The sequence below is a fragment of the Paralichthys olivaceus genome, chromosome 15 (assembly GCF_024713975.1).
Source record: "Paralichthys olivaceus isolate ysfri-2021 chromosome 15, ASM2471397v2, whole genome shotgun sequence".
Lineage (NCBI taxonomy): Eukaryota > Metazoa > Chordata > Actinopteri > Pleuronectiformes > Paralichthyidae > Paralichthys > Paralichthys olivaceus.
Genome location: NC_091107.1, coordinates 20,864,605 through 20,892,478, shown reverse-complemented (window position 1 = coordinate 20,892,478; position 27,874 = coordinate 20,864,605). Strand labels below are relative to the sequence as shown.

The following is a 27,874-nucleotide window of genomic DNA, read 5'->3' as shown; positions in this document are numbered from 1 at the left end:
TGAATTGCGGTTGAACTAATAAGATACTGTTATTTGTAGTAAGACATTTTCATTCCAGAAACTTTAACGTTACTGCAGATTCCCTCTGTTACGGTCAGAAGGTTTTTCAGTTCATCAACTGCAGCCAGGTTCTGTAGCTCATGTTTTGCTTATCCTCCTCTGACCTGCTGCCCTCTCTGCTCTTCTGTGTTGTGGCTCTGTTCCTATAGGGAGTCTCCCATCATTTGGGCTCACAGGCAGTGTAGCTGCCAGCAGGCATCAGTTGTAATTCAGAAACAATGTCAGAGGCTGGAGAGGTTGTTATTCACTCATAAATGTTGACAGTGTGTCCTGCAGACTGAAGCTCAAACAGGTTGCGTGTTGCTGTGTAAATGCAGAGTGCAGTGACACAAAAAAAACAGCTGTACCACCTCTCTCTCCAGGCAGTTAGTCAGTGATGTCAGAGGTGTGTGAAGACTTTAATCTTAAGTCTTCAAATGCAAAACAGGCTGTATCAAAGCACAGATTCTTATGGGCTGTAAATGTGATTTAATTTTAAGACTCTATCCTCATCTCTTCCAAGTACAAATTAATAATTAGGAAGATATCTAATGTAAAGGAGCTTATTACAAATAATATCACTTTTTCTTTTTTTTTTACTTTTGAGTGTGAAATATGGTATATCAGTGTTTACCTCAGTAACGTGTGCAGCCTCTCCTGTTTTCTTACAATCATTGAGCTTTACCTGATAAAATAATCTTATCATTTTACTATATGCCATCATTCTGTTTTATGATGTTAATATTCTTTCCTTTTTATCCATTATTGAAGGCTACGTAGCTACTGTTGTTTTTGGTTTTTGCTGACGTATCAAATTGAGCATCGAGAATTGTGGAAATATCATTGATTGGTATCGACTACTAGATTTTTGGTATTGTGACATCCCTAATGATGACTATGACTAAACCAACTGCAAAAATAGGATTTCGCAAAAGCAAAGAGACAGAATAAATCAAAGTTTTAGGAATCATATGTAAAATTACAATAAAATGTTTGCTAAAAATAAGATTGTCTAGTATTGTTTTAGAGGAGGAATCCCACACACACACGCCAGTCAGTCCACTAGTAAACCAAGTCCTTCTGACTCACATGACTAATGTGACGTCTGAGCTCGGTGTAGATACTATGTCTTCTGTTTCCCACTCTTCATTTTATTATCTTAATCCAATTGTACTTCCTCCCATCTCACCCGCCTGTCTCACTGCTGTTCTCTGTCCAGGTTGGCTTCTTTCCCAGCGAGTGTGTGGAGCTCATAAATGATAAGGTGCCGCAGTCCATGACCAACTCGGTGCCAAAACCAGGTACTGGTCCTCCTCTTAACCCATTCACAGGAAGTGTGTTGGAAGGAAGTTATCACTGATGGCATTTAATCTCTTCGATGACTCACTGATACAGTCTGGCTGTGTGTGTGTGTGACCATTATTTGAAATGCAGTAGATGTTTCTTTTTTTATAGTTCAACACACAGAGCCCTGTTAAAGATCTCCACCTTTTTTTAGACCTGAATTAAGATGATTAGCAGTGTGAAGTGTGCATCAATTCAATATATGAGCATGTTACAGTGAAAGCAAACCCATAATTGTAACACACCAGCCCCTGAAATGACCCAGTAATCATGTTATATTGACTCGGCACTATGCAAATTCACCTCAAATAACTGTGCTAATCTAATCTATTGCTGTCCAGTGCAAACGGATAAGCTCTTTAACACGCTCCCTTGAGTGTCAAACACAGATGTACAACATCTAAACCCTCAATGCAATCAAACAGAGCACTTCACAACATTTGGCTGTTGTGCAGACTAAACTTGAACTTCTGCCTCACTCACTGCAGCTTCCATTGAAATTAGCAGCACACATCATGTTGCTATGGCCAAGCCCTTTTTATCAAACCTCAATGTCTTGTAAAAATCCACGCCACATCGTCCAATCCAGAGCCCGAATGAACCAACATGACTCACTGTCACAACCCTCAGACATTGGGGTGAGCTGAGTCAACCAGTAAAATGAACTCACCAGTGAAATGCATCCAGGATCTGGATTAAGAGATGACACAGCGAAAAAACATATATATATATACACACACACACACACACACACACACACACACATGCGTGCAGGGTTTCGGGGGGGTTTTGGACATCCATATTATCTGCCATGCCAAGTTTCAACCCCAAGTTTTTGAGCCTTTCAGAGTGTGTGACTGATCAGAAATGCATCTTGCCGTGTACAGTTAACTGTTGCACTACACGCACAATGCACCCCTCTGTCCAAGGCTTGACTAAATCTGCCTGCCCACCCTCCACCCACCCCTGCTCTTAAGCAGTGTCGCTGTCTTTTTGTTGGAGTGTCTTTATTTGTCAATAAAAATCCCATACATTTTCCGAAAAGAGATTTCGATTATCAGCAATAACATTGTAGCCATCCAATGTGTCTTACCAAAAACTACGAGATTGTGAGGCGCTGTCAAATGCTCTTTTAGAAGCCACAAGTTTGAAGGAAAACTTAATTTATTTGTGATGTCAAGAAGAAATGCTTCACTACCCTTCACCCCTACTCAGGTGTAATCTCTGATTACAATGGAAATATTTACCACAACCACAAAAACTGTGTAGGCTATAATCGAATGGTTTTGTGTTGCATTATGTTTACCACAAAGCAACCATGATTTCTCTCTCTAAAATGCTGTGGCTTTTTAGAGATGAGGGTTAAAATCACAACAAAAAAAAATGATGGAAAGCACGCTGGAAGTCGTTGGAAAGGGATCATTGGCAATGGTTTATGGGATGTGTTGTTCCTTCACTCTTAAAATAATTAAGAGCAAACCCTTTTTTAAGTTTTCCAATATTTTTTTTGCCCAAATTCAAATGTTTTATGTTCACTGTTCCTCTCGTAGCTGGTCGGCCACGAGTCTGCTTTAAACTCTTTTTTTTTTTTTTTAGCATTTTCTGAAACGTCAATGGAGAAATTTTCCTCCACAACCAGAGCCATTCTAAGTCACTGTTTCCCTTTATTGGCAGGTCAAGAGTAACATAAAATAACATCATGAATACAGCTCAAAGTTAGAACTGCACATTTTTGTATATCATCATTATTCATATGTTATCAGCTGTATTCAATCCATTTATCCATGTACACAAGTCAATGCTTATATTTCATATAGTGACAACCTAAGTGCTGTCATCATCCACATTAACATTACAGTAAGATCCTTGTTTTCATTATCAGTGGCAGGATCAAATAACTCAATGCTGTTTAAACCTGCCTGTTTCTGTGTCTGCTTGTGCTCCACTGCCTGAGTGCATCTCTAACACTGTTGTTGTTTCACTGCACAGAGATGTACAGTTGTGTTAGCATGTGTCTTGATTTGTTGCATTTGACTGTGACTCCTCTACCTCAGCCACCCCCTGCTCTGGCCTGCAGCCTGCTTCTTGGAGCCTCTTCCCCCCCTGTGCGTGTTGGTATACACTCTTCATCCACCACGCCCACTCACCCCCACCTCTACTCACGTACACACAAACACCGATCACATTTCTGTACATCTGAGTTTTGATGGTTATAATCCTTATGATTTTAGTCCTGGAAATCGGCTGTAACTGCTGGTAGCGTGGTTAGTTACTGTAGGTCCAAGAATTTAGAGGAAAGCAAACACTCATCGAGCAGTTAATCTGTTATAAACTGAGTAGCAGCTGTTTTATCTGTTTACACTGCAGCCAAACAAAGCTGTGTTGTTTTAACAAAGAAGCACATTGATGACGGGCCATTTTTCCAGGGTACTATGACTGCATCTGTTTTCATGCTGCATAAAGTTCAAGTAGAACTAACTTCCTGAGCTGAGAGACTGGATGTGTTATTTGCTGCATCTTACACCATTGCACCCTCTGACATATTTAAAACAGGCCATAAGGACCATTGTCTCGTATCAGAAATGGGATACGAGACAATGATACAGTCAGTGTTTGATTTTTCCTGGGACTGCTCTGCCACCCTGTGTTTGACATCTGAAAGCTTTAAATGTGAGCTACTGGTTTGTAGGAAATGTCGGGTTAGCGGTAGCGGTTACTTCTCACAGCTCTGATAGCGTAAAGAATAACTCGAGGAGATAAAATTAGAAACACAGGATTATGTCCTCCATCATACCCTGCCAGTCCCTCATACAGAGGCAATTTGAATTCCATAGTGTGCCGCTAAGAATCCATACTACTATATTTAGAAGATGACAGAATATAAAAATACTGAATGACTATTGATTGAAAAATGTAGAGCATAAACAGAAAGAAAAGTGGGGTTTTAAAATCCTAAGGATTGTAACTTAAAACTTGTCTGATTTAAAAAAAATTGTTTTACTGATGAGTGTAATGTTTCTATAATTAGGTCTACTTCATTTCCACAATTTGTATGTGTACATTGTCTCACACAGCACTTGATTTGTTCAGCATCAAAGTATCATTTCTATGCAATGCCTCTGACCTCAGTCGCAAAGTGCACAGTTGCTTTTTTCTAACTTAAAGTGCTTCTCTCCCTCTGCTGATTCTCTCATATCTCCATGTCATCCATCCATTCATCTGTCTGTTGGCCCATGCAGACTTGGAGATGGAGAGTGTAATACAGGAGAATGCATGGGTGGCCGACCCGCTAAACCACTACAGCATAAGTTCAGGTAGACAAAAGCCCCCTACGTGTGTTGTACCACCACCCCCTAACCAAAAACTAACTCCACCACCCGAGTGATGTATGTGCACTGTTTGACTCTAATATGACTAGTAAAGCTTGATTTATAGCTTTACTCCTCACACAAAAAAATCTTTGTTCTATTATATGAAGAGAACCTCTCACAAAGCAAATAAACTGTCTTGTCTGTGACCTTTAACACACTTGTACACATTAACTCTACAACCTTGAAGTAGGCTAATTTTGTTATAGAGCATGTATGACAGGCTATGAGAAAAGGTCTTTGTCCTGATTGTGTGTTTTTATGTGTTTCCTTCAATTGCTGTAGATTATCTGATGCAAATGATGGTTTCCTTTAAATTTCTTCAGCAAATCAACATTTTGATTATTTTTTATCACACTGCTGTGTAATGGCGATATTTCACATTTGTCCAAATCAGTGTCCCTGAGTCCATTTTGTATGACATCTATTCTTAAATCAAAATGAAAAACTGTATGAAAAAGGTGTCTTTGGATCGGCAGAGGGGTGTAGTGCTTTTTCAAAGCTCGCTTTCAAAACAGCAAGCATATCCCTTCAGCCCCCTGTTCTGTTTCATGTTGTGGCCCCTCAAGGTGGATGCAAATGAGTTCAGGGGTGAGCCAGGTTACTACAGCATTTCTCAAAGCAGCTGAATGTACCCTGTGTCTGGACGAGGGCCAGCTGTGTTTGTGTGTGTCTGTTTGGTTGAAGCCGTAAAGGCCACGGCGGGGGTACTGCTGTGCTAGGTCTCAACCGGCCTTGATTTATTTAATCCTTTTACAATGAGGGGGGCCTGTAAACCCATCCATTGAGCGTTAAGCTTTGTCCTGCAACAGTAAGAATCTCTGTCTCCCTCTCCATGGTGACTGAGAGAGCACATTCCTGCAGTGAGCCACACAGCATTGGAAAAATATTCTTGCCCTGCACAGATTCACTCTGCTTACCACTAACCTTTGCTGCTTCCCAGTAAAACCATGGAAATTGTTAACATGCTGCAGTGCAAAAGAAAGCAGGAGTGATCAGGCCTTCGATCCACGTTTTTGTGTTGTCTTGGGAACAGAGTGCTACTCTCTGCTCAGTAAAAATACTCAGTCCACTTCTTTCCTCTTTAGACAGCCCGGTAGAACTACCAGATACTGACCCAGATGTAATGCCCCCCCACTCCCCTCCTCGGTGCAGGCCTTCGTCATGTCTGGAGACCAGAGATTTGGGCAGCTGTGAGCATATATGAGCCAAGACAGCTGGTTATGTGAAGGAGAGGGGAGAGAATGTGTGAGACAGAGTGAGATTTGTCCTCCTGTTCCCGAGGATCTCCAGTCATTTCCTGGTGCTGTGAAACTATGCAAGGTCCCTTGTGTAACGTGTTGCTCTGGAGCTTCAATAAGAGACTGTTGTTGTAGATCGCACTTGTATTTGGGGCTGTATTTACCTGCCTGCTAAAAACTATGTTATAAACTGAGTTGGTATGTAAAGCACAAAGTTAATGTTTACACCTTTGCTCCCCTCAGAGGCCTATCCACAGTGGCCTCATTATTGCAGTCCATTCCTTTTGTGTGTCTTGATCATATATATATATATATATATATATATATATTCATACACACACACACACACACACACACGTGTTATAGCACAGCTTCCAGCCGTTTAACTAGAAGGAGGGAATTCAAATTTACAGCCATGTTTATGTTTCTGACAGCAAGTCTCTCTGCTCCTGTACATTGAACTTTGCATGCAGCTGTAGAATACACTTTATCATTCTTCCCACATCCCAGGAGTCTAATAGATCATTCATATCCATGCAAAACAGCAGCAGTATGATAACTTCATCCAGCATGAAGCTGCCTCTCATGCTCTCACTTGTTATACAACATCAGGGCAGGAGTCCACTCCTTCCTGATTAGGTGACTGGTCTTTTTGTCCCAGAGGCGACGTCAACCTTCTGCCTTACTGTCTATAGTGTTTCACTGTCAACCACAGTTCTAACTATCATCCAATTTAAAGACATTTGCCAAAGTAAGCAAAAAAAACAAACACTTAATATGGTATATAAATAGACAAATGTATTGAAAGTAAGAACTCCTCTCACACAGTATCTTGTTTACCCAGCCCCATGCTGTCTATTACAGCTCCTCATGATTATTTCAGGGACTCAATGGTTACACTGCAGGTTTCACGCTGTACTTTTCACCTTTGGTTGTTTCACCTTGCTTCTTGGTCTTGTATCCAAAGTCTTTTCAAGTAAAAGGCATGGTAGTGGTCCATATGATGTGACATTAGTGTGTAAGTAGCATTTTACTGATTGTAATATTTCCTATACAGTGAGGTAGAACCATCACATGGTCAACATGAGAGGAAAGACGAAAAACAAAGTTAAGCTGCAGAAAGTTCTGTTTATTATGCGGCTTCCTGATTAAACCTCTTTACATCTTTAATCCTCAGACTCATCATGAACATGATGTTTAGAATTCTCGTTTTGGATAAACTGTTAACAACTCTGATACACATCAGTCAGACACTGGCTTTAGTAAGGGGTCAGAAAGTCATCGTTCCCTCTGAATTTTAGTGGAGGCTTGTGTAGTATACTTTATACAATTATAAAGTAGCTTAAATTGGACATACGCTGTATAGTAGTTGAATAAATGTCCTGCAGTCCAGAGAAGTGTCCCTGTGCTGCGTGTGAAACGCTTGTCAAGCTGAAACGGTCACATGCAGAGTCTGACTGCAGTCTTGTGATTCTGATTCACGATCAACAACAAATTACTTTGACTTTATTATGACTCAACATGTCTGCTCAGGGACAGAGCTAGTTATAGAATTAATGAGATAATGCTTTCAGGGGGCCGCGGGGCCCTTCAGAGGGGATCGCTGATTCCTACTCAATTGCGAGGCCATCCTATATATCATACGCTGCTTGTTAGGAGCATGTGTCTGTGCAGTCTGAAGGAACTTTTTCCACTGTGCTCAAACCAACCAGCTCCCCTCTCGGCTGCTATAGCCTTGTGCCTCCTTCAGACTCTATCGGGGATATTGAGAACACGGATAAGCCAGTAATGGGAGACTGGAGGTGTTTAACATATCAATTAAAAGTTGTCATTTGGACCCACCCAGTGCCACGTATTGATTAAATAGAAAATTCATGGTAGACAGCGTGTTGAGAGCAGAGTTTCCATTTGTCCCGGAGCCCGTGAACGCAGCACGGGGCTGGTTGGAGAGCGGTGCAGTGACAGAGGTCAGTCTGCTCGATCCGGGATTCAAACCTGTGTCAGCTCTGCTCTGTGTCACATGAACTCTCATCGCCACTTCCAGTGACAGACGAACACAAGTGTCTCTTTGTACTTTGGATTTTTTTTTTTTTCAAACATCCTGTCATAAAGCCGAGTCAGGCGCTATGGAGCCAAGGTAAGAAAACACGTTTATACATCGTGTGGACTTTATTATTTCTTCTGTTCGCCACAGATCGACCTGGTGAATTGTCTTTCCATTTGGTTTTTACCTCAGATTACTCTGAACTTAGTCAACATCAACCCTGTGTTACGTGGATCGTGTTTCATGAATGGTGATGCAGGGGGGGGGGGGGGATTCTTCTTTCCTTTTTTTTTTAATTTATTCAAGTATGAATTGAAAACAACATGTGGCTCTTCAATGGTGTCATTTATAGGATCGACATAAAACTGAGCACACAATGTAGACAGCTGTAAAACTGACACAGACGTTAAGATAAAGGAAATGAGATGGAAATAAAATAGATGTTTAAAGGAAAAGGGCCTCTTATAATAAAGTATAGCAGTGGTTTGACTGATTTGTACTAAAATGTAAACTCTTATAATAAGACTGGAACTAGAGCTTGTGCTTGAATACATTCACACACAAGAAGTGTGGAAAATATTTCTCCTTCCTCGTACAACTCAAGGTCTTTTTGTAGTTTTCCCGTTAAGGATGACATTCGCCCCCACTCTCATAATATTTATAGCATCCTACTGTATTACGATATCATAGGCTGTTAAACTTGAAGTATCTAGACTTTAGTTAACAAATCCTATGACATGTATTGTTACGTGGTGTCCAGCTGTGAAAGATCTCAGTCATCATAAGTGCATAATAAAGTTTCCCCTGACCAAAGTGTCCTCAGTCAACTTCCTCAGAAAATGAAGCCAAGCGTTGGCCGACAGTTCCCCCTCTGTCCTCACTTCTCTTTGCTGAATTTGTTGTTCGCTGGTTCAATGAGACAGAACAATTCGGGCATTTTGCTCATATTTTCTTTTGCACACTTACGCTCCTGTGTCCAAACAGAGGATACTCACAGCTGTCTCTTAGGCAGACGACTCTGTTTACTCTGGTAACAACAATGCACACACACATACAGGAGACGTGTTATGAGCATAAAGCACACTGTCTCCCAGGGTTATGTGTTGAGTATGAAATCATCTGTGTGTTAGTTGCCTCTAAATGGACTTTTGTTATTGGCAGTGAGCAGGAAAAGGTATGGTGATGAAGTTGTTGGCTTGTGGAGTTCTTTTAGACTTAGCCAGTTTAGGCTGCAAAAGATAAACTTCTCACGGAAATTTAAAAATATTAGTATTTCAGGATTAGTTGTGGTAAAAGGAATACAATGGAAGATTTTGTGCCCAGTCAAGTTTATCTTTAGATCTTAAGTCTATGCAGTGGTTTTGACAATTGGTGGACTTTAATTTCCCACCACAGTAAAAAGACATTACATTTATTTATAAGCCCATGACTAATTCACAAATAACATTACCGCCAAAACTCGTGCTCTGGCAGCTTGTAGACACCTGAGACTGACGATGTAATCATATCCAACCTGTCCTCTCAGGGGTTTCTTGAAACCAGAAGAGCACAGAGGAGGGCAGTTTGAATTTCCCGCTCCGCCGCCTTCATGGTTGTGTGAGTGTGTGTGGCTGTTGAGTTTCGAGGGGGGTGCTGCCTGAAGTGAAAGGGCAGAGCTGAGCCATGATGATAGCATTGTGAAGCCCCAGTGAGCCGCGGTCACGCCTACTGGTGCATGTGTATTCAGGGAACACTGACGAGTAGATGTATCAAATATCTCAGGGTGATTGCCTCTATGGTGTCACCGTTCCAACTTTAGGACGTTGCAGCGTTGCCATGAAGTTGGAATTTTCCTCCAGTCTGCGTGCTTCGAAAAGCTCCTCGCTGGCCGAGCGGAATGAGGTGGTCGGTCTGAGGCTGGAGTGGGGAAAGAGAGCATGATGTTTGCCATTACGTCTGTAATTGTTCCTGCTGTAATGCTTGGCCTCGTTTCCCCTCGCCCCCCGCTTGTCATATCCCGGCCTCTCACTGGGGCTCTCGGAAGGAAAAGCCTCGTCATAGGAGCGCAGTCGGTTAAGGGCTGCATCTGAAACCTGTCAGTGTTCATCAGGCAGAAACCATCCTTCTCCGTGCTCAACTTTGTTCTGTCTGGATTTGATCTGCTGGACAATTATTTCCTTCACTGTAAATATCTCGAAGCCGAAGCACCTTTTAGAGAGCCACATATCAAAGTTATATCGCCAGGGTTTATGAATTTGGTCAGTAAAAGAGAAACATGTTTTGTATATTGAAAGGGCATCACTAGTTTTCCTCCTGAATATCACTTAAGCTGTGATGGTTAGCCCTGCTCCGCCTGTGAAAAACAACTCCATGCGATGTCAAAGTGATGTGAACAGGGTTCTGAGCTTGAGACCAGAAACGGATAAAGAAAGCCAAACTGTAGGTGTGGCATCTGAAAGCTGTGAGTGTTCACCAGCCTACTAGGGTCTAATTAAAGACTGGATCCAATTGCATCGTGGGAAATGTAGGATCCTTTTTTTATCTCTCTTTGGAGTTTGACACATAAAAATACATAAATATAAGCACGTCAGATAACTTGATCCCTGCTGTATTTCCTTCAATCACTAGTTTTTAAATGTGTCCTTCTAGTCTTCCAACTTTGTGAAACCCAACAACTGTAGTCTGAAGCTGTAAATCTTATAATTAATGTCACAGAGAGCCGCTTCATCAATCCCACTCTTCTCAAATGAAATGCCTTTTACCCAGCTGGAGCTCAGCAGTGAGTGTGTCAGCAGCGGCGACAGTGCTGAGCATGCTTGAATAGCTGCTATAGCCCTCGGGCTGTCATCTGCACGACAGAAGGCAGAAGGGAGTCTCTGTCCGTGCTCTGGAGAGTAGTGCTAGTCATTGCACTCCTCTTTTTCACGTCTCTCCCTACGTGATACTGAAGGCCCCTGTTTGATGCCTAAACAGTGAGTAAACAAAGCTGCCTCAGCGGTTTTGTCTCTGGTTGGAGCAGCACAGAAGGAATTGTTCCTGGAGGGGTGAAGTGCAGCTCCACTTCTTCCTGAAATGAAACACTGGGTTTTGTTTACAGATGCTGGCTCAGGGGCCGACTGTTGATTCAGAATTGATTGTGCTGCTTCATTTAAATGGCCATAGAGACTCTGGATTCAAACATTATTTATTTACTTTGAGGAGCGAGGCGGTTATAAATCTGTCCTGGGTAGGATTTGTTTATTTTGAGCCACAGTTGTGTGCGTTTTTCATCATTAGACATAGGAATTAAACTTGAGAAAACCCAAACTCTGTACCACACAGTATTAATAAGGGGTCTTCTGGGGTTGTTTGTGGGATGATTGGGGAATTAAACTGCCTTCAACTCTTCAGTTATTTTTTCAGATGTATGTGTAACAATGAATTGGATGTTAATCTAAACTGTTCCTTATTTATCACTCTTTCCCCCAGACTTGAGATTTATCATCGTTACTGTTTCTACTGCTCCTGAATGGAAAAAGTAATGTGTCACAGTGGCAACATTAATCTGTAACATATTCTCATGCACTCTCACTGTGTGCATACACTTTATTTTGTTAGTATTCTGCCAACACACACAATCCTTTTCCACCAACGTGTAACAGGGTTATATTCTGGCGGGTGCACTTTAATGTGAACCATTCAGAGCTTTTCAACCAAAAATAAATTGGAACCCAAAAACAAAAAAATAGCAGGGATTTGAGAGTGAACCTTAACAACATCAGAGGGATTGTCATATTCTAGCTGTTGGGAAGAGAGGATGTAGAAGGCATGTGAGAAATGATTGGGGGTAAAAAGCATGCAGTGGTCTGCTGACAAATACATTATCATTAAAAAAACAAACACCCACAGTTTATCACTGTTTACTTTCATTTTGCACTGTGCAACACCCTGTGTTAACGACACATGCTTGATAAAAGAATCTTGAACTGAACCGGTTCAAGAACCAGATCTAATTAGGTGGAAAAGGGTCAATGAGAAATTTAATATAAGTAAAAGTAACGTTGCAGTCCATTCAGCTTATTAGTTTGACTGCAGCCTTGATGTTTTTATTAAAATGTGCTCAAACTCTCAATTAAGTCTGCTGCATGCAGTTTACCTCCATAGAGTGAATTTATCATGCAGAACAGGCAGCTGCTCATTCATTCCTACCTAATAGTCTTTACCCAAGGGGCTGAGTCTCACTCTGTGGCAGTTTTGAAATATTTGCAGTAATTATATTCATAAGCGCACATGTGCACTTCATTATGTACTTCCTTAAGTGTAATTCATTTTAGTATTATCACTAAAAGCAGTAGGTGAAGACTTGACAACTCTATTGTAACACTATCAGACACACAGTGCAGCTGTGTCTGTCTCTAACTCAGCTTGGGTTTATCAAGCAGTGACCTACATGTAGTTGTATTCCAATCATTTTACCCCAAATAAGATTAGTTATTTATCTGGCTGAATGTTAAATGTGTTCTTCTTTTGGTCTGGAGCTCCCAGCAGGTAAATTTAATATGAGGCTGAGTCTGTGAAAAACATAAGAGAAGTGGAAGGGCTGCGATCGTGACTGTGAATAAAAATCCAGACAAATCAATGTGACCTGGAATTAAAAAAAATTAAAAACTGATGCGGCACCGCAGTTTTTCCAGTTTAGCAACTCAGACAGGAGATTGTTGGTCAAAGTCGGCGTGAAGAGCGGTACGATGTTAGTGGCTGTTGAGGATCAAAGAGAAGTAGGAAAAAGGTGAGATCCAAGATGAGAAGGTATCCGCTGAATCAGTGACAGGAGCTGAGGGTAGCTTTTAGCTGTGAGAGGAAAGGGACATACAAAATGAGATTGTTTCATTCTTTGACGTAAGGTCCAAGACAAAAGCAGTGCAGTGAGGCATAAGGTTTAAAAGAGCTCATCTGGACAAGATCCTGTAAATGTGATGATTAGTAGGACTCTTCTTTCATGGGATTATACTTCAAAATGAAATTTGATAAGTTAAAAGTCAAGGTGAATAACTGGTTTGAGAGCAACAGTATTTCTACTGTATGTAATATCTAACCTGTCATTTGACTGAAAGGCATCAGTGAACCTACTGTCATTAGAACCAGTGTGAGACGCACTATGGTGTGTAACTGGTTTCTAATCTGCTCTTTCAGCAATGTGAGACCAGTGATACACCACACTCTTGTTCAGTTCCAGGAAAATTGATGCTTTCATGAGACAAGTTCATTTCATCTGCACTGGCTGAATTACTTTAAATGACCCCGGAGTGGAAAAATACTCTCACTGCTACTGTCATCTGACCAGTGTCTGCCAGTATGTGATTTTCACTGAGGGTTTTCTGGTGTGGAGGCCAGCTCCATTGTTCCTCCCCGCAGATTGTTTGATTCACTTGATAGCCTTTCCACATCACTCTGAGGCAGAGAAAATAACTGGTGTGTAGTTTAAGAAGCTTAAGACCCTTTCCCAGGAAAAGCATCTGATTAATGCGGGTTGGGTTTTCTAAGTAGATCTGCTCCTTTTTTTTTTTTTGTCTCGTTCTGAGGAAGAACTGAGGACACTGGTGTTGGATGTGGAGGATTCCTTTGTAGTTGCCTGGGAGGTGGTATTTAAGAATGAAGCTTTCGCTTCAAGGAAACCAGACATGCATAAAGGAAGGGTTTGCATTATAATGAAGCTGAAATACACAATGGGACAACGTTGAGCACCTTGTATGGGGTTTCAATCTAGTGCATGGACAGAACGTGTGTGAAAGCTGAGCCAGTGTCAAACCCACGCTTACTGTAGTGTACTAAACATGTGTGGAAGAATTCTAAGATGTGTCCCTGCTTGCTTCCTTCGCCTCTCAGTGTCTAAGAAGCACGGGAAGCTGATCACCTTCTTGCGCTCCTTCATGAAGTCCCGGCCCACCAAGCAGAAGCTGAAGCAGAGGGGCATCCTCCGGGAGAGGGTGTTCGGCTGCGACCTGGGAGAACACCTCCTGAACTCAGGACATGATGGTGAGAAATACTCAAATGCAGACACACCTGACATTAGTAGTACTTCCTGGATCCATTTCTGCTTGAAATTCTCCATAAATTACCTTAAATTATAAAATACTTGAATTACAACATTCTCTGTGTTTACCTGTTAATCACTTTGTCTTTTCCACAGTACCTTCACCAGTCCTACCTGTAAAGTTCTTAAACATTTTCACATTCAAAATATTACCAGGTGCTCAGCAGTTTAAATGGACAGTTTGGGAATTATATTTATTTGCTTATTTGCAGAACAATAGATGTTCAGGGTTGATACAATTAGCTCTGCCTATATAGCTATTGCCATGAGCAGGTGAGCTTTGTATAAAAACCAGAAACAGTGGGACACAATTCAGCCTGGCTCTGTCCACAGGCTGATTCACTGATTAACATCTTAGTTTATGTTTGTTTAAGTTTTACAGCTGAGTTTTGGGCCATAGACTATTTAATGGTGGAGTCTGGTTGCCTAGCAAACTCACAGCTGATAAGGCTCAAGGAAGTGGGGACACGTGGACAAGAAATAGTCCCCTTGGCTTTAATTAGATGTGTTTATTATGTGACACACCAGCTGCACTGTTTTATAAGTGCTGCAGTTTGTCAGGTTATTTGTAATCAGGCTCAGATTCAAATTAATGATAAACATATACTGGTGACATCATAAGCTTAGCGTTTTCCACCTCTAACACTACCAACAGCTGAAATTCATTTTGAGCCTCACAGTGAATATTCAGCTCATACTGTATGTACACAGCAGCGTGTTCTGGTGGAAGATAATTGCAGAGCTGAGGTCTACAGTCACCTGCTGCAGACACAACCTCTGATCTCTCACGCAGTGTGGCAGGTGAGCTGATGTGATGTTTCAGTGAGAGTAATGGTCCTGATTACTCTCTATCATTAGCTACAACCAGCACTGAGCCTTCATCAATAACTTAATTTTAGTTCTTGCTGACTCTAACTTAATGCATGTTAGTGGATCCTATCTTGTGTCTAGACGTGACTTTAGCTAACTTAGAGAGGCCACAGGTGGGAGCGGAGGTACTCTCTGTTTGACAAGCTTGTGGCAGCACGTGACGGTTGCTACAGTCTATCTTGAACCTCTGTTAATCCTGTCTTACCTTTTGCATGGAGTGATAAACCACTCCGTCAAACTTTGCAGGGTCAAAGAGTCAAGGTGTTCTGACGGCTGCAGTGACTCAAGAGATGAAAGAAACCTGTGATCTTGTGAAGTTGAGGGAAACACTGTTAATAATACAATATGTAGTTAATGAGTAGACCAGAGGAACTCTTACTCAGAGTTGTAGACGAGCTGTAGTGGCACTTGACTTGTAAATCAGCATTTAACGCTGTAATAAAATATGTGAATAATTTAACATTTTAATCTGCCCACAATAACCTGTAAATTAAAAATTTGCTTAAGATGAAGTCATTTTATGCAATTAGAATAAAAATCAAATTAGTTTTAACTGATATCAGTTACCAGCTGCAAATAACTGAGATTTCTAGTGGAAAAGTAGAAACCACAAGCAAATGCTACTTTCAAAAATGTCCATTAAAACCTCATGTATCAGTCAAGCTGATAAATGACCTCCAGAGATTTAGGGATCAGTCCACTTGGGGCCGATGGTCAGCTGCCACTCCACATATCATTTGCTTGCTACACGATTTTCTGGCTGAAATTCCAACCAACAAAATCATGTGTTCCAGATTTTGACTCAATTATCATTTTTTCCTGAATACAACACCAGGAATTATGGAGCAAATACAGAAAATCCTGCTGTGTGTCATTACTGTAACTTTGACCTCCAAACCGAATGCCGGCCGCTCAGCGTTTGGGTTTTTCCCCAAAGCTTGTTTCATGAACAGTTTGAGACGAGAGGTTTGGAACTTCCACAGTGTAACATGCTACATTCATCAGGAGCCTTGACCTCTCTGCTGTCATTGGGAGTCTGATGAATCTAGAGATGGTGCCAAAATATTTTTATTCCTTCCTTCACTCAAATCAGTTTCAAATCACTAAAGCAGCTGTCGTGAAAGCTGTTGTTTTAAAGATGAATTCTTGCTGTGTGGTGAAAACACACATGCTGTGAATCTTTGTGATAAGAGAACTTTGAAAACAAAACCTTTCTGTGTGAAGATCTTGTGGTGGATTTGTCCATCCTCACAGTCCTTGTCTGGAATTCATCTGAACAGCTGCTTCGGCGAGTGTCCAGCTCTCTGTCATGATCGGAATGATGTGTAAGCTGTGGGAGGCCTGGGAACCTCCTTAGACACATACTCGCCATCCTTATCTCTCTCTCTCACACACACACACACACACACACACACACACACACGGATAAATAACATGCCTCCGTGATTTATGTTTGCTGGAGAAGAATGAAGAAGTTTTGTGTTTTTCTGAGGTTTTTCTTTTTTTGTTTGTCTCTCATCTCCAACACAATCACTAGCTTTGTATCTGAAGCTGTCCGTATGTGGCTGACTGCCTCACTCACACAGAACAACAACAAGCTATCTCACTGTTTGCCTCATGCAGAAAACTGCGTCAGTGTAGAAAATAGGTTAGCCTGCTCTTCGGGATATATAACTTTCCACTTTACAGGGTTCAAATGATTCCACTCTCATCTTAAAAAGTGCTTTTCCTTTCGAAAGCACAAAAAACATTTATTCACACTCAACAGCCTGCAGCCTGATGTCCAAAAAGCCCCTGACCTATAAGCCTGACCTCGCTGCGTGCACACTTGAAAAAGAAAAACCTTCCTATCCTTGACCCCGTAGCGCTCAGTGAAGTCTGGAGACATATTAAATGAAAGAGATGTTATGTGACGACAAGTTTTCTCTCCACAGTGCCCCAGGTCCTCAAGAGCTGCACCGAGTTCATCGAGAAACACGGTGTGGTGGACGGCATCTACCGCCTCTCTGGGATCGCCTCAAATATCCAGAAACTGCGGTAGGAGACACACGCTGGCCAGTTCAGCACAGGATCTGATTCAAGTGTTTATCAGGATGTTTTTGTGCTGCTTCCTCAGACTGTGCTGTGCCACAGGAGGAACTCTGTATCTCAGAATAGCCTTCACCTTAAGAAAGAAATTCCATGTAAGATTATTGAAGGAATTTGAGGAAAACAGGTTTTACTATGTAGTGTTGTGAAAGGAAATTTAAGGTTTCCATGTCAGTTTTCGGATGGAGTAGGATTGTGTTTGCTTATATGTAAACCCAACAACATGCAATGGTGTTTATCCTCGTGGTTTAGTTTCACTGATTATCTCTTAATTGATCACCTACAATTATTAGTGTAACCCCATTGTTTCTAGTTGCTTTGTTACACTTGGGAAGACACAGACACCATTTTCTTCATATTGCACTTTTCTTACTAAGTTTGATTTGTTTGACTGTGTAGTCACAGATAAATATTTTAAGTGAAATGCAGCTCGACTTTGCTCGTGTCTCGTATCCATCCATCACACAACAGCAGCCACTCGCTGATGTCAATCTTTTTTCAGAGCTATCGAAAGTTACTGTGCTGACTCGCCCCCTCTCCCTCTCTCATCAGGCACGAGTTTGACTCTGAGCAGATCCCCGACCTGACCAAAGATGTTTACATCCAGGACATCCACTGTGTCGGCTCGCTGTGCAAGCTCTACTTCAGAGAGCTGCCCAACCCCCTGCTCACCTACCAGCTCTACGAGAAATTCTCTGTAAGCAAAGCCCTGGCAGAACTTAACACTCCTCACACACACACACCAATCTAAAGAGTCGATGCAGGTCAGTTGCGCTGCATGTGACCTTTTTAGGCTCACGTGTCCTCAAAGGACACTGATTGAAGCGTGACTGGCTGTTGATTACAAAATTGTGCTCTCGAGTGAAAAAAGCGTGTTCCTCACATTTATCTTGCAGAAATTCTTTGTATGAATCTTCGCTGAGTCGCTGACACCCCTAAAGTAACAGCTTTGTACCGGGCACACCCTGTCATTACGAATGTATCAAACCACTCTCTGTGTGACTTGGAATAAAAACCCTCTCCAAACACAACAGAACTGTCCCTGAGGTTGAAGTAAATGTTTGCTGGTTGTTATGGCAGCTGGGGGGGGGGGGCGAGAGAGGCGGGGGACAGATGTCCACCCCATGATCCATGCAGCCTGTGAATCTGGGAATAAAGTGATGGAGTTTAAGGTTGATGCAGTGATAAATCTCCTCTCTCTCTCTCTATCTCTCCATCCCTTGCTTTGTTTGGACTCTGAAGGATGCCGTATCAGCAGCAACGGATGAAGAGCGGCTCATCAAAATCCATGACGTCATCCAGCAGCTTCCTCCACCGCATTACAGGTCAGTGTGGAGGCATACTGCCCCCTGCAGGCAGGCCTAGTAACTGCCAGATTCTGGATGTGTGGTGCATGTGAGCGTGTTTCTCAGTGTTAAAATCAAGAGGTTTTTTTTGTGGTGCCATGCTGCATGGACAGAAATAATTAAACAAGACCCAGAAGATTTTTACATTGGTGCTGATGAATACTTTTTTCCTTTTCTTAGTGAAAGCATATAAATTCAAATTTCTATCTCCTATTTCCATTAGCGTGCACATCACGATAAATAATAATTTTTGATTCCTAGGACTCTGGAGTTCCTCATGAGACACCTCTCTCACCTGGCAACCTTCAGCTACATCACCAACATGCACAGCAAGAATCTGGCTATAGTGTGGGCCCCCAATCTGCTGAGGTAAGATGCCATCCTGCTCAATAGAATCTTTTTTGAATTCCCTGTTATTTACTTGCAGTAACTCTGATAATCTAATATGTGGTTCAGTTTTATGGGTGTTTCCCATTCTACTTGATTTCTCAGACTTGATTCAGCTGGGATAATGGGGGCTGTGCAGCACAAAGTATTTTTTAAATGAGTCACTCTGTCTGAGTGGAATGATTAAAGCTCACATGCAACATCAAATGCTGGAAGCACATCTTAAACTCATTTTATGTAAGTGATGTAACTTAAAATCTGACCACTTAAACAGAATTAGATGGGCAGAATTAGATTCAGGACCTTGAAATTGCAGATTGTTCTTCGGTCGATCGCATTGATCTTTAAAATGTAGCATAACTTCTTCTCTTTTCACTGTCATGTTTCTGTGTTTGTCTCAGGTCTAAACAGATTGAATCTGCGTGCTTCAGCGGCACAGCGGCCTTCATGGAAGTCAGAATCCAGTCAGTGGTTGTGGAGTTCATCCTCAACCATGTGGACGTTCTCTTTAGCACTAAACTCAGCACACTAATACGAGAGGGAGCAGGTACGCACATAAACATAGATTATACTCCTGATCAAATAGTCACTACAATAACCGCTGCTGTACCATTCACTGCTACACTCCTGCCTGATTCCACGTCACCAGGTCACAACTCGTTGTCACGGCCGAAGTCCCTGCTGGTTTCATCACCCTCCACAAAACTATTGAGTCTGGAGGAGGCCCAGGCCAGGACTCAGGCTCAGATCAACTCTCCGGTCACTGAAGACAGCAAGTACATCGAGGTGGGCGAGGGTCCAGCTGCCCTGCAGGGCAAGTTCCACACCGTCATCGAGTTTCCCACTGAGAGGTTTGTTGACTCCTCCTCCTGAAAACACAGCATCATGAGACCAATGTTAATTAGACACATAGACGTAGACATAGATATTTCAGACAGATACTGTAGGTGGGGTCTGTTGAAAAATATGTATTTAATGATATTGGAAAATTCTTATGCAAGGATGTGTCTCCCTCTGTTGGTTGCTGGTAAGACTGCAGGCTGACCAATTTTGTTCCGGCACAGTTTGCCAGTTCAGTTTGGCTGTTTCTAGTTTCAGACTTGGACAGTTATATTAAAAATAAAGATGATCTGATTTTACACACAGCTGATTATCTTTTAATGAAATTAACTTTCCCCTGTCTGTTCTCCACCATTTTAATCACAGGAAGAGGCCTCCTATTAAATCCAAGAAGTCCCCTGTGGGTAGTTGGCGTTCTTTCTTCAACCTGGGCAAGTCTTCTTCCATGTCCAAGCGCAAGCTTCACCGCAATCCCAGTGAGCCAAATGAACTGAAAGCCATGGCTCTCGCTGGTGAGTCTTTCCTCTACAAGTTAAATTAATAGTCCTACTGACTGAAGAGTTTAAGAATATTGATATCTGTTAATCATCATGTTACAGGAGGCAGAGGAGACACAGCAACGTTAAGATCAGCCAAAAGTGAAGAGTCACTGAGTTCCCTGCATAATGTGGAAGGTAAACGTTTTGTGTCTTTCATTTCACTTTGACTTTTTAAGTGAGTTAGTTCTGATTATATCTTTTTCCTTCTTCAGGAGAGTCAAAGGTGTACCGTCCTCGGAGGCCGCGCTCCAGCAGCGATGCCCTGTCAGCCTCCTTTAACGGCGAGCTGCTGGACAGCCGGCAACACTGCAACTCCTATGACAACCTGGACGGCACAGAGGACAGCGACGGGGACGACGGGCCCATCTGTGTGCCTGCTCTCATCTCACCTCCCCGCTCAGCAGGCGAAGAGGTGGACCTCAGCCCGCCAGACATTGGCATGGCCTCCTTGGACTTTGACCCCATGTCTTTCCAGTGCAGTCTCCCAGACACCTCCTATGCCTTCCCCCTAGATGACTCACCAGCTGGGGCCGAGGCCTCCACATTAAAGAGGAGCCCCGGCAGCGTCTGTGGCAAGACCAATGGCTCCGACCTCTCAGCTTCCTTCCTGGGCTGCTTGTCTACCCCCTTGTTTCCCACAGACTTCAGTGGTGTTGCTGGAGAGAACATGGAAAGCAAAAGATTGACCACTTCCTATTCTTACACTGATAAACCCACACAGGCTGTGTCGCCTATTAAATCTGGAAAGTCAATTAGCATGAGTCCTTTTGCCACTTCAAAGATTTTCTCTACAGAGATGCCTGACATAGATGGAGCTGGACAGGATTTCCATCCACAGCCGTTACCTCCTCCTGTTATACCCAAGGACTCTCCTCCCCTGATGGGCAGTGTGCTGCTGAGGGCAGCTGAGCTGTCCCTTGGTGAAGCTTTCCAAATGGAGCTGCACACGAAGCTGGCAGCGTTTGACAACACGTACAGTCGAGAAGTGAAGGGAGAGGACAGCGTTCAGCAGACACCAGCTGCCAGCAGCCAGAATCACCAAGGTAAGAAGCAGGCAATGACCTTTGTATTGTAAATGTAGTTTTTGGCATGTTTCTGACTGACTGAAAATAATGTGATCAATGCAATCAACTACATAAATGATTGTTTTCTTGATATATTTTCAGAGGTTTGCATGGATTTCATCATTTACATCAATGTTTTTATATGATTCTTGAGCTCTACGCTTAACGTTTCCTCTCCCTCCCACTCTTGAAGCACCTTAAAACCTGCCTGCCTGCTGTCACTTCTTTACTTCACCTACTGCTCTCTTGATTATTGATTCAACTAGAGATCCCTTGTGTTTTTGTGTCCCTGATAGGAGTTGTAGCCCCGGACTCTTCAAAGGACCTCACCCCTCATTCCCTCAGTTCCACAGCTCCCAACTCTGCCCCTCCTCCTCCCCCTCCTAAAAATGCTGCCCGCATGTTGGCCCTTGCCCTCGCTGAGTCTGCCCAGCAGGTCTCCATTCAGTCTCAGTCATGGTCCTCTGAGCCCCCAACACCGGTGTCCCCTCTGCAGGACGCCTGTGACTTCCAGGACTTGCCGCATCCGCTGGACCCACATTTCCAGACTTCCTCCGAGGAGAGAGCTGAAAGGGAAAGTCCCCCACCACCAAACGGCACTGCCGCGGCTTTCCCCGTAGCCTCATCATATCCGTCTTCTCCTAGTCCTCCAATCAAGCAGCAGCCGCTTGAGTGTACCGGCACGATCACCAAGCCGCCAGACAGTGCCAAGTCCTCAAGAGGTCCACCTGGACCACAACCACCAAAAGACCCCACCCCACCTGACACTCCTCTATACAAGTGCTCTCCACTCTCAAGTTCAGTAAGCCCGACTTCTCCAACAAGGAAAAGTCCAGAAAGACACCAGGCTGTTGCAGGACAGGTCCCAGTTCATACCAGCTCAGCCAGTTCCACCCCAGCCTCCACCCCCAGTGACAGCTGTAAAGACACAGGAGTCTTACCACAACCTGGTCCTGAGGTAAGTGTCACATCCTATTAGCTTCATCATGTTGATTGATGATTATACATTATTATGATCATATTATTGCCCTGCCAAAAACATGATCAAAATGTACTCATTATTCACATATGCTGCATAACATCAGTGAGTCAACACTTATGTTTACTTACTCTCATGCTGAAAGCAATATGAGATGATCCACTCACATGTCTGTTTGTTCTAATAGGATTATATAACTCTAAAGAGCTGTCTAATACTCAGTGCTGTCTTGCATTGTAAATCAAACAAGCCAACTATGCCTTAAACATAAGGCTCCACTCTCAGAGGAAAAAGAAGAGCATGAAAAACTAAAACAAGTAAAAGAACAAATATAACATTCTGCTGCTGCTTCTGTGATGAAACAGCTCAGTAACCAGACTGATGAAAACATAAAAATGATTATTGAAATAATAATTTTTCGGTGTAAATAAGTCTGTTTTGTTGTGTTTTCCGCAGATTAAATCAGAGGGCACTGCGCCACCAGCAATCCTTCCAAAACCTTCAGAACAGCCGCCTCCAATTGCTCAAAAGCCCAAAAGGCATGCTGTGTCCGTGCCACAGCATCAAACACAAGCCCAGATACAGCCTCATCTTCCTACACCGCCTCAACCTCAGACGCAGCCTCAGACACAAGTCCATTCCCAGCCTCCGACACTCTCGAAGGCCAGTGCAAGAGTGGCCCCCACCTCTGCTGAGCCTTTTGAGAAGCCTTGGGAGGCCATTAAGCCAGTACAGCCCTGCACAGATCCTGCAAAGTATCACGACTCCTACGGACCCAAACCTCCTGCCCCTCCTGTCCGCACCATCGAGAGCAAACTGGCCACTGCAGCGCTCAGCCAAAGTGAAGCCTCCTATCACATCATGGATGAGGGACCTGCACCTGGCCACCATGAAGATGCTCTGCCTCACCATCCTCTTTCTCCTCATAAATCTTCAATGCACCAGCCAGCCTACCTGTACCACGGTAAAGGAGAGTCCGTTTTAATTGAACCTCCAGGAGCCTCATACTACCACCAGAGGCCTGTTCCTCTGGGCCCGCAGACCATGCCACACCACTACCGGCCTGACAGTGTCCCCCCACACCTCTCCTACGTGTCCAAGTCTGAGCCTCAGATACCTTATAGTGCCAGAGTAGACAACAGATACAGCACTTTAGGCCCAAGGTCATACCACCACTCCATTAAATCCAGAGGTAACCCCCGCAGTGTGTTTGTGTCACCGGGGCCAGGGCATCCGGGTTATAGCCATGACAGAACCCACGGCTATCCCACCATCCGTAGAGTGCACTCACTCCACGTTCCTTCCGCTGTCCGCTCAGTGCCCATCCAAAGGACAGAGGTTCCTCCAGAAGATGACATATTCTTCTACCACAGGCCTGTGTATCCGTGCAAAGCCTACCAGCAGCCCCCACAGCTGCCCCCACAGCAGCAGCCCCAGCAGCAGCAGCCCCCGCAGCAGTCCTCACAGCAGTCCTCACAGCAGTCCTCACAAGCCGACTACCACGTCACTCAGCTGCAGCCTTACTTTGAGAACGGGCGGGTCCAGTATCGCTATAGTCCTTACTCTGGTTCAAGCCCTCTGGAGGCTCCTTACTATGACATCGACCCTTATGGCACCATCCGAATCCGGCACATCCACTCCTATGGCAGCCGAGATCCTGGAGCTGCTGCCAGCCGACCAGGTGGAAAGGCCACTGGCTACCACTACCTTGCTCGCCATGTTATACCACCCGGGAAGGAGCACAGCTTCGTGAGCAGGGACATGCCCCCCAGCCATGGGACCAAGGAGGCTGCGTCTTACCTCTCTTGGGACCCCGAGGAGTCAGAAAGGCTTCGCATGCACTCCATCCGCAGGGAGAGCAGGGCCAGACAGAGGATTAAAGGCCCCGTCCTCTCTCAGTATGACAACGTCGGCTTGTTCACACCAGCAGATATATCAGGTTATGAAACCCTACACCTGCGCAGTAAATCTGACCCAGGTAAAGCTGTGCTGGTTGTAGCGGAAAGCAAAGATGGCCGCTACCTCCCCAGACACATGGTGTCAGACCCTGACGTCCTCATGTACATGGAGACTGACAAGCACGTCCAGGGCAATGTAGTAGGTGACAGGTCGGATGGACATACCAAGCAAAGCAGTTCCAAAAAATGCCAATCCTCTCACTCCCTTCCTGCTACTCTGAGCCACAGTCTCTCCCATCAGCAGGAGAGCGGCCGACACGAGGCCAAGTACGAGACTGGAGACGACAAGCTGGGTGGAGACAGCGGCAGGTCGAAACACTGGCAGCAGGAGTATCCCAACAAGAGAAACTTCCAACCCCGTTACGAGTGTCCTGATTCTGACCACCACCAGAGTAAAGTGAAAACGTCGAGCGGATACCACAGTGCGGAAGACCCACCGTCGGCTCCAAGGGAACAAGTGGCCCGCTCCAAACTCGAGCGATCGCACAGCGTCCGAGAGCAGCAGCACTACAACCAGGGCAAAGCCGACGTGGACAGAGACTACTCATATCAGAAACACAGCGCAAAACCGGCACAGTCCCACTATGATAACTTGGACGATTACCACCCAGTACCTCAACCTCAGGCTCCTGTCCAAAAACGTGGAGGCTCCGGCTCCTATCCCGCCCCTGGATTCTCAGCGAGCCACAACAACAGAGCGTACTCCACAGCACTGGGCCAGGGAGCCTATATCCAGACTGAGCTGGCCATGCAGAGGTCAGAGACAGAGATCCGTACAGAATAAAGCATTTAGGGAGGAAACTTGTGAAATTATCTTTAGCTGTGTAGAAGAAAGACTAATGAGCTACGGTTGAGCAGCCTCTGCAGGACAGTGGACTGTCGCATCACCAATATTTTTGCTCCTTTGTATTTTTAATGAATTGTAAAGAAAATTGTAAGACTTTTTACAGAAAGTCCTGAATGTACCTGAAATTACTGTTCAAGAGGTCATGTTATTGTGATTAATTGAGACAGTACCCAGTCAAAAGTGTATATGATATGAAAGACGTAAGGTACTTTCAACAGGAACTACAAAAATGTAAAATATATATATAGACAATATATATATATATATATGAATTTAGAATCGCTAGTAAAAAGGGATTTTTAGTTGTATTTTTTTTAGGCGTGGCGCTGGGTCTGAGCATCAACTGGGATTAAGGTTTGCATTTTAGAAATGCATGCACTCTCTATCTCTTACAGAACAGTTCTGTGTAGTTCACTATCCATTGCGTTCTTTCTGGATGTTACAGCACAACTTATTGAAGGAGGAAACATGTAGGTCATGACGCCCCCCCTCTCTGATAATATGTACTCAAGTAGGCGTCACGGTGTGTCCATGTTTGTCTTGAAGAATCCAGCTGAGTGTGAGTTTTTAATAAGGAGCTGCAGTGGGTTTGTTTCCGTTAATACAAAGCTTATCAATCTCTCATTTTCTCTGTGACTGTGCCATTTTTACATAACTTTGCTATGAGCAGATTTGATTTCTTCTGATGGAATGTGTTGGTACTTGTCTGTTCTTCTGTGGAAGAGGGACCAAAAAGACTCGGGGCAGTTGTTGCACATAACGTGATAAAAGTGGGGAAGATGGATGTGTGTGTGTGTTGTAGCTTTAGATGTGTACGCAGGGGTGTCAGAAGTCATTTTTATTTTTTCTTCAAAATCAAGGTACTTTCATGAACTGGACTAACTGAACAAATCTGAAAATGACATCCTCTCGAACACCGTGGCGAGGAACATGTTGCCGCTGCTTAGTGCAAAGAAAACAACTTGGTGACGAGCCTTAAATTGAGTTCCTACAGACGTGATTTTGTTTACTGTCATTGTCATACGAGCCCATTGTCATACTGCACAAACAATGTGATTTCAGATCACTCTTGAGGATTCTTGGCAGTTCAGGGTTTGCAGGTGACCTGCTGTGGTTGTTCAGTTTTGTATCACCTCACTGGTTCTGAATTTAAAACATTGAGGGATGGAAACATTTTTTAAAGATTCTGGGGCCACTTTTTTCAAGCTGGATACTAATGTATAGTACATTCATCTGGTATTATACTACATGACCTTTTGGTTCATCATAATGGAAAAACTATAATATGTTCAAATGTCTAAATCCAGGTTGTACTCTGTAACCGTTTGACTTCTATATTGCTTGCAGGTTTTGCTCCTCTTGCCTTATCTAAAGCCTCTACCTTTTCAGATGGGGTGTTAAAGTAAGGCACTGTGTACTTGAATGTGAAAACACTCTTGTCTCAAACTAGAGGTATCTAAAGTTAGAGATGAAATAAATAAAACTGGTCAGGAATAGCTGTAATCCATGTGTGTTATTATGTGCAGGATGTTTCTTGTGGTTGGTTCAGAATCAAGTCAATCTGCACAAACTCATAGCAGTCATGAAGTCTAACTTGCTCATGTTGTGGTAAACAATGTAAAGCATTCGATTTTAATGTGGAGGCTTAGAGTGAATTTAATGTCCTCTCAATACACAGGGATGTGTGTGTGTGTAAATTGTAAATGGTCTGTATTCATATAGAGCTTTTTTTAGTTTTGATGACCACTCAAATTGCTTTACAGTACAGTTTGCCATTCACACACATTCATACAGTGCATCTATGGGCAGCGCGTGTGTGTAAAGGGCTCTATCAACTACATAGGATGTTAAAAAAAATTTATTTGAAGTATGTTTGATCCAGAGCAGTTTATCCTAAATAAGTATTGATCACAGTGGTAACACTATTGCACTGGTGTTAACTTAAGTTCCTGGCCTGCCTTTTTTTTTTTTTTTTTCAGGTATGCTGACACGTCTTTCTGTGTTCGTACAGAACTATATCAATCATTTCAATCAGGATTCGGTTTATTGAGTGTGCATTACCAAATCTGGATTCTGCCCCAAAACACAGCAGTGACCACCATCTTTCCAGTTCCACATGACCTCCACTGGCTCCCAGTCACAATCTGGATCAACTATAGAATGCTCCCTACTCCAGGTATCAATATTGCAACAATTCCTAGATTTAGTGAAAAGGTCATTCTCTCCATGGGTTGAACATTGTTCGTCATACCCCTCCAGTCACTCTTTGCTGGAGTTTCAAACTCCGACTTATTCATTTTATTAAAAAGAGGCATAAACAGTTGCTTTAATACTGGAAGATAAAACATTCAAGCCAAGAGATAAAAAATACCAGTAAAGTTAGAAGAATGCTTGAGCAGGACACAGAACTGTGATATGTGTACATTTGACTAAAAAAAATCAAGGTATTAAAAAGGCCAACATGAAGGTTGGTTATAAATCAAAGTAGTTTTTCAGCATCAGTGATCAAACTGATTACAGCTTTGACACAACTGACCTGAGCTCATGAGCGGCAGCTGATATTCTGATTTTCTCTACTCTTTCATGTGATGATCATGAGTTTGTTTTCATCTGCACATTTCTACAGGCTTAAGTAAAACATTCCTTTTGGGGTTAGTTTTCTGCACTTATTTGTTAGTCACTTAATTCAGAATAGAGTGCTCAAATAGATTTGCAAAGAGTTAATCTGAGATATCCTTGTGACATCAACCCTGAGGGCTAATTTCTAACAACAAACTGGAATGCATAATAAGGCTGTTTTAAAGGATTACAAAAATAACTTACTTTTTTATTTAAACCAAATTTTATATTTTAGGTTCAACCAAAATT

At 43.1% G+C, this 27,874-nt stretch overlaps 1 protein-coding gene across 8 annotated transcripts in view; it reads left to right on the top strand.

The window, feature by feature from the left end:
- The window catches only part of arhgap32b (Rho GTPase activating protein 32b), a 98,626-nt gene extending 72,126 nt beyond the window's left edge, over positions 1-26,500 (top strand). For 5 of the 8 annotated variants that reach the window (XM_020085758.2, XM_020085755.2, XM_020085756.2 and 2 more), the window contains 15 exons: positions 1,259-1,340; positions 3,438-3,488; positions 4,623-4,697; positions 13,881-14,030; positions 16,893-16,995; positions 17,599-17,743; positions 18,289-18,371; positions 18,654-18,761; positions 19,181-19,326; positions 19,429-19,630; positions 19,986-20,131; positions 20,219-20,293; positions 20,371-21,201; positions 21,519-22,180; positions 22,658-26,500. In XM_020085758.2, coding sequence (XP_019941317.2) covers positions 1,259-1,340; positions 3,438-3,488; positions 4,623-4,697; positions 13,881-14,030; positions 16,893-16,995; positions 17,599-17,743; positions 18,289-18,371; positions 18,654-18,761; positions 19,181-19,326; positions 19,429-19,630; positions 19,986-20,131; positions 20,219-20,293; positions 20,371-21,201; positions 21,519-22,180; positions 22,658-24,943 — 5,145 coding nt within the window. In that variant the 3' untranslated portion in view covers positions 24,944-26,500. Of the gene's footprint in view, positions 1-1,258; positions 1,341-3,437; positions 3,489-4,622; positions 4,698-6,331; positions 8,130-13,880; positions 14,031-16,892; positions 16,996-17,598; positions 17,744-18,288; positions 18,372-18,653; positions 18,762-19,180; positions 19,327-19,428; positions 19,631-19,985; positions 20,132-20,218; positions 20,294-20,370; positions 21,202-21,518; positions 22,181-22,657 lie in introns of those variants that run through there. The other 3 variants (XM_069510202.1, XM_020085759.2, XM_020085760.2) reach the window with 3 other exon arrangements.
- The last annotated feature ends 1,374 nt before the right edge of the window (positions 26,501-27,874 follow it).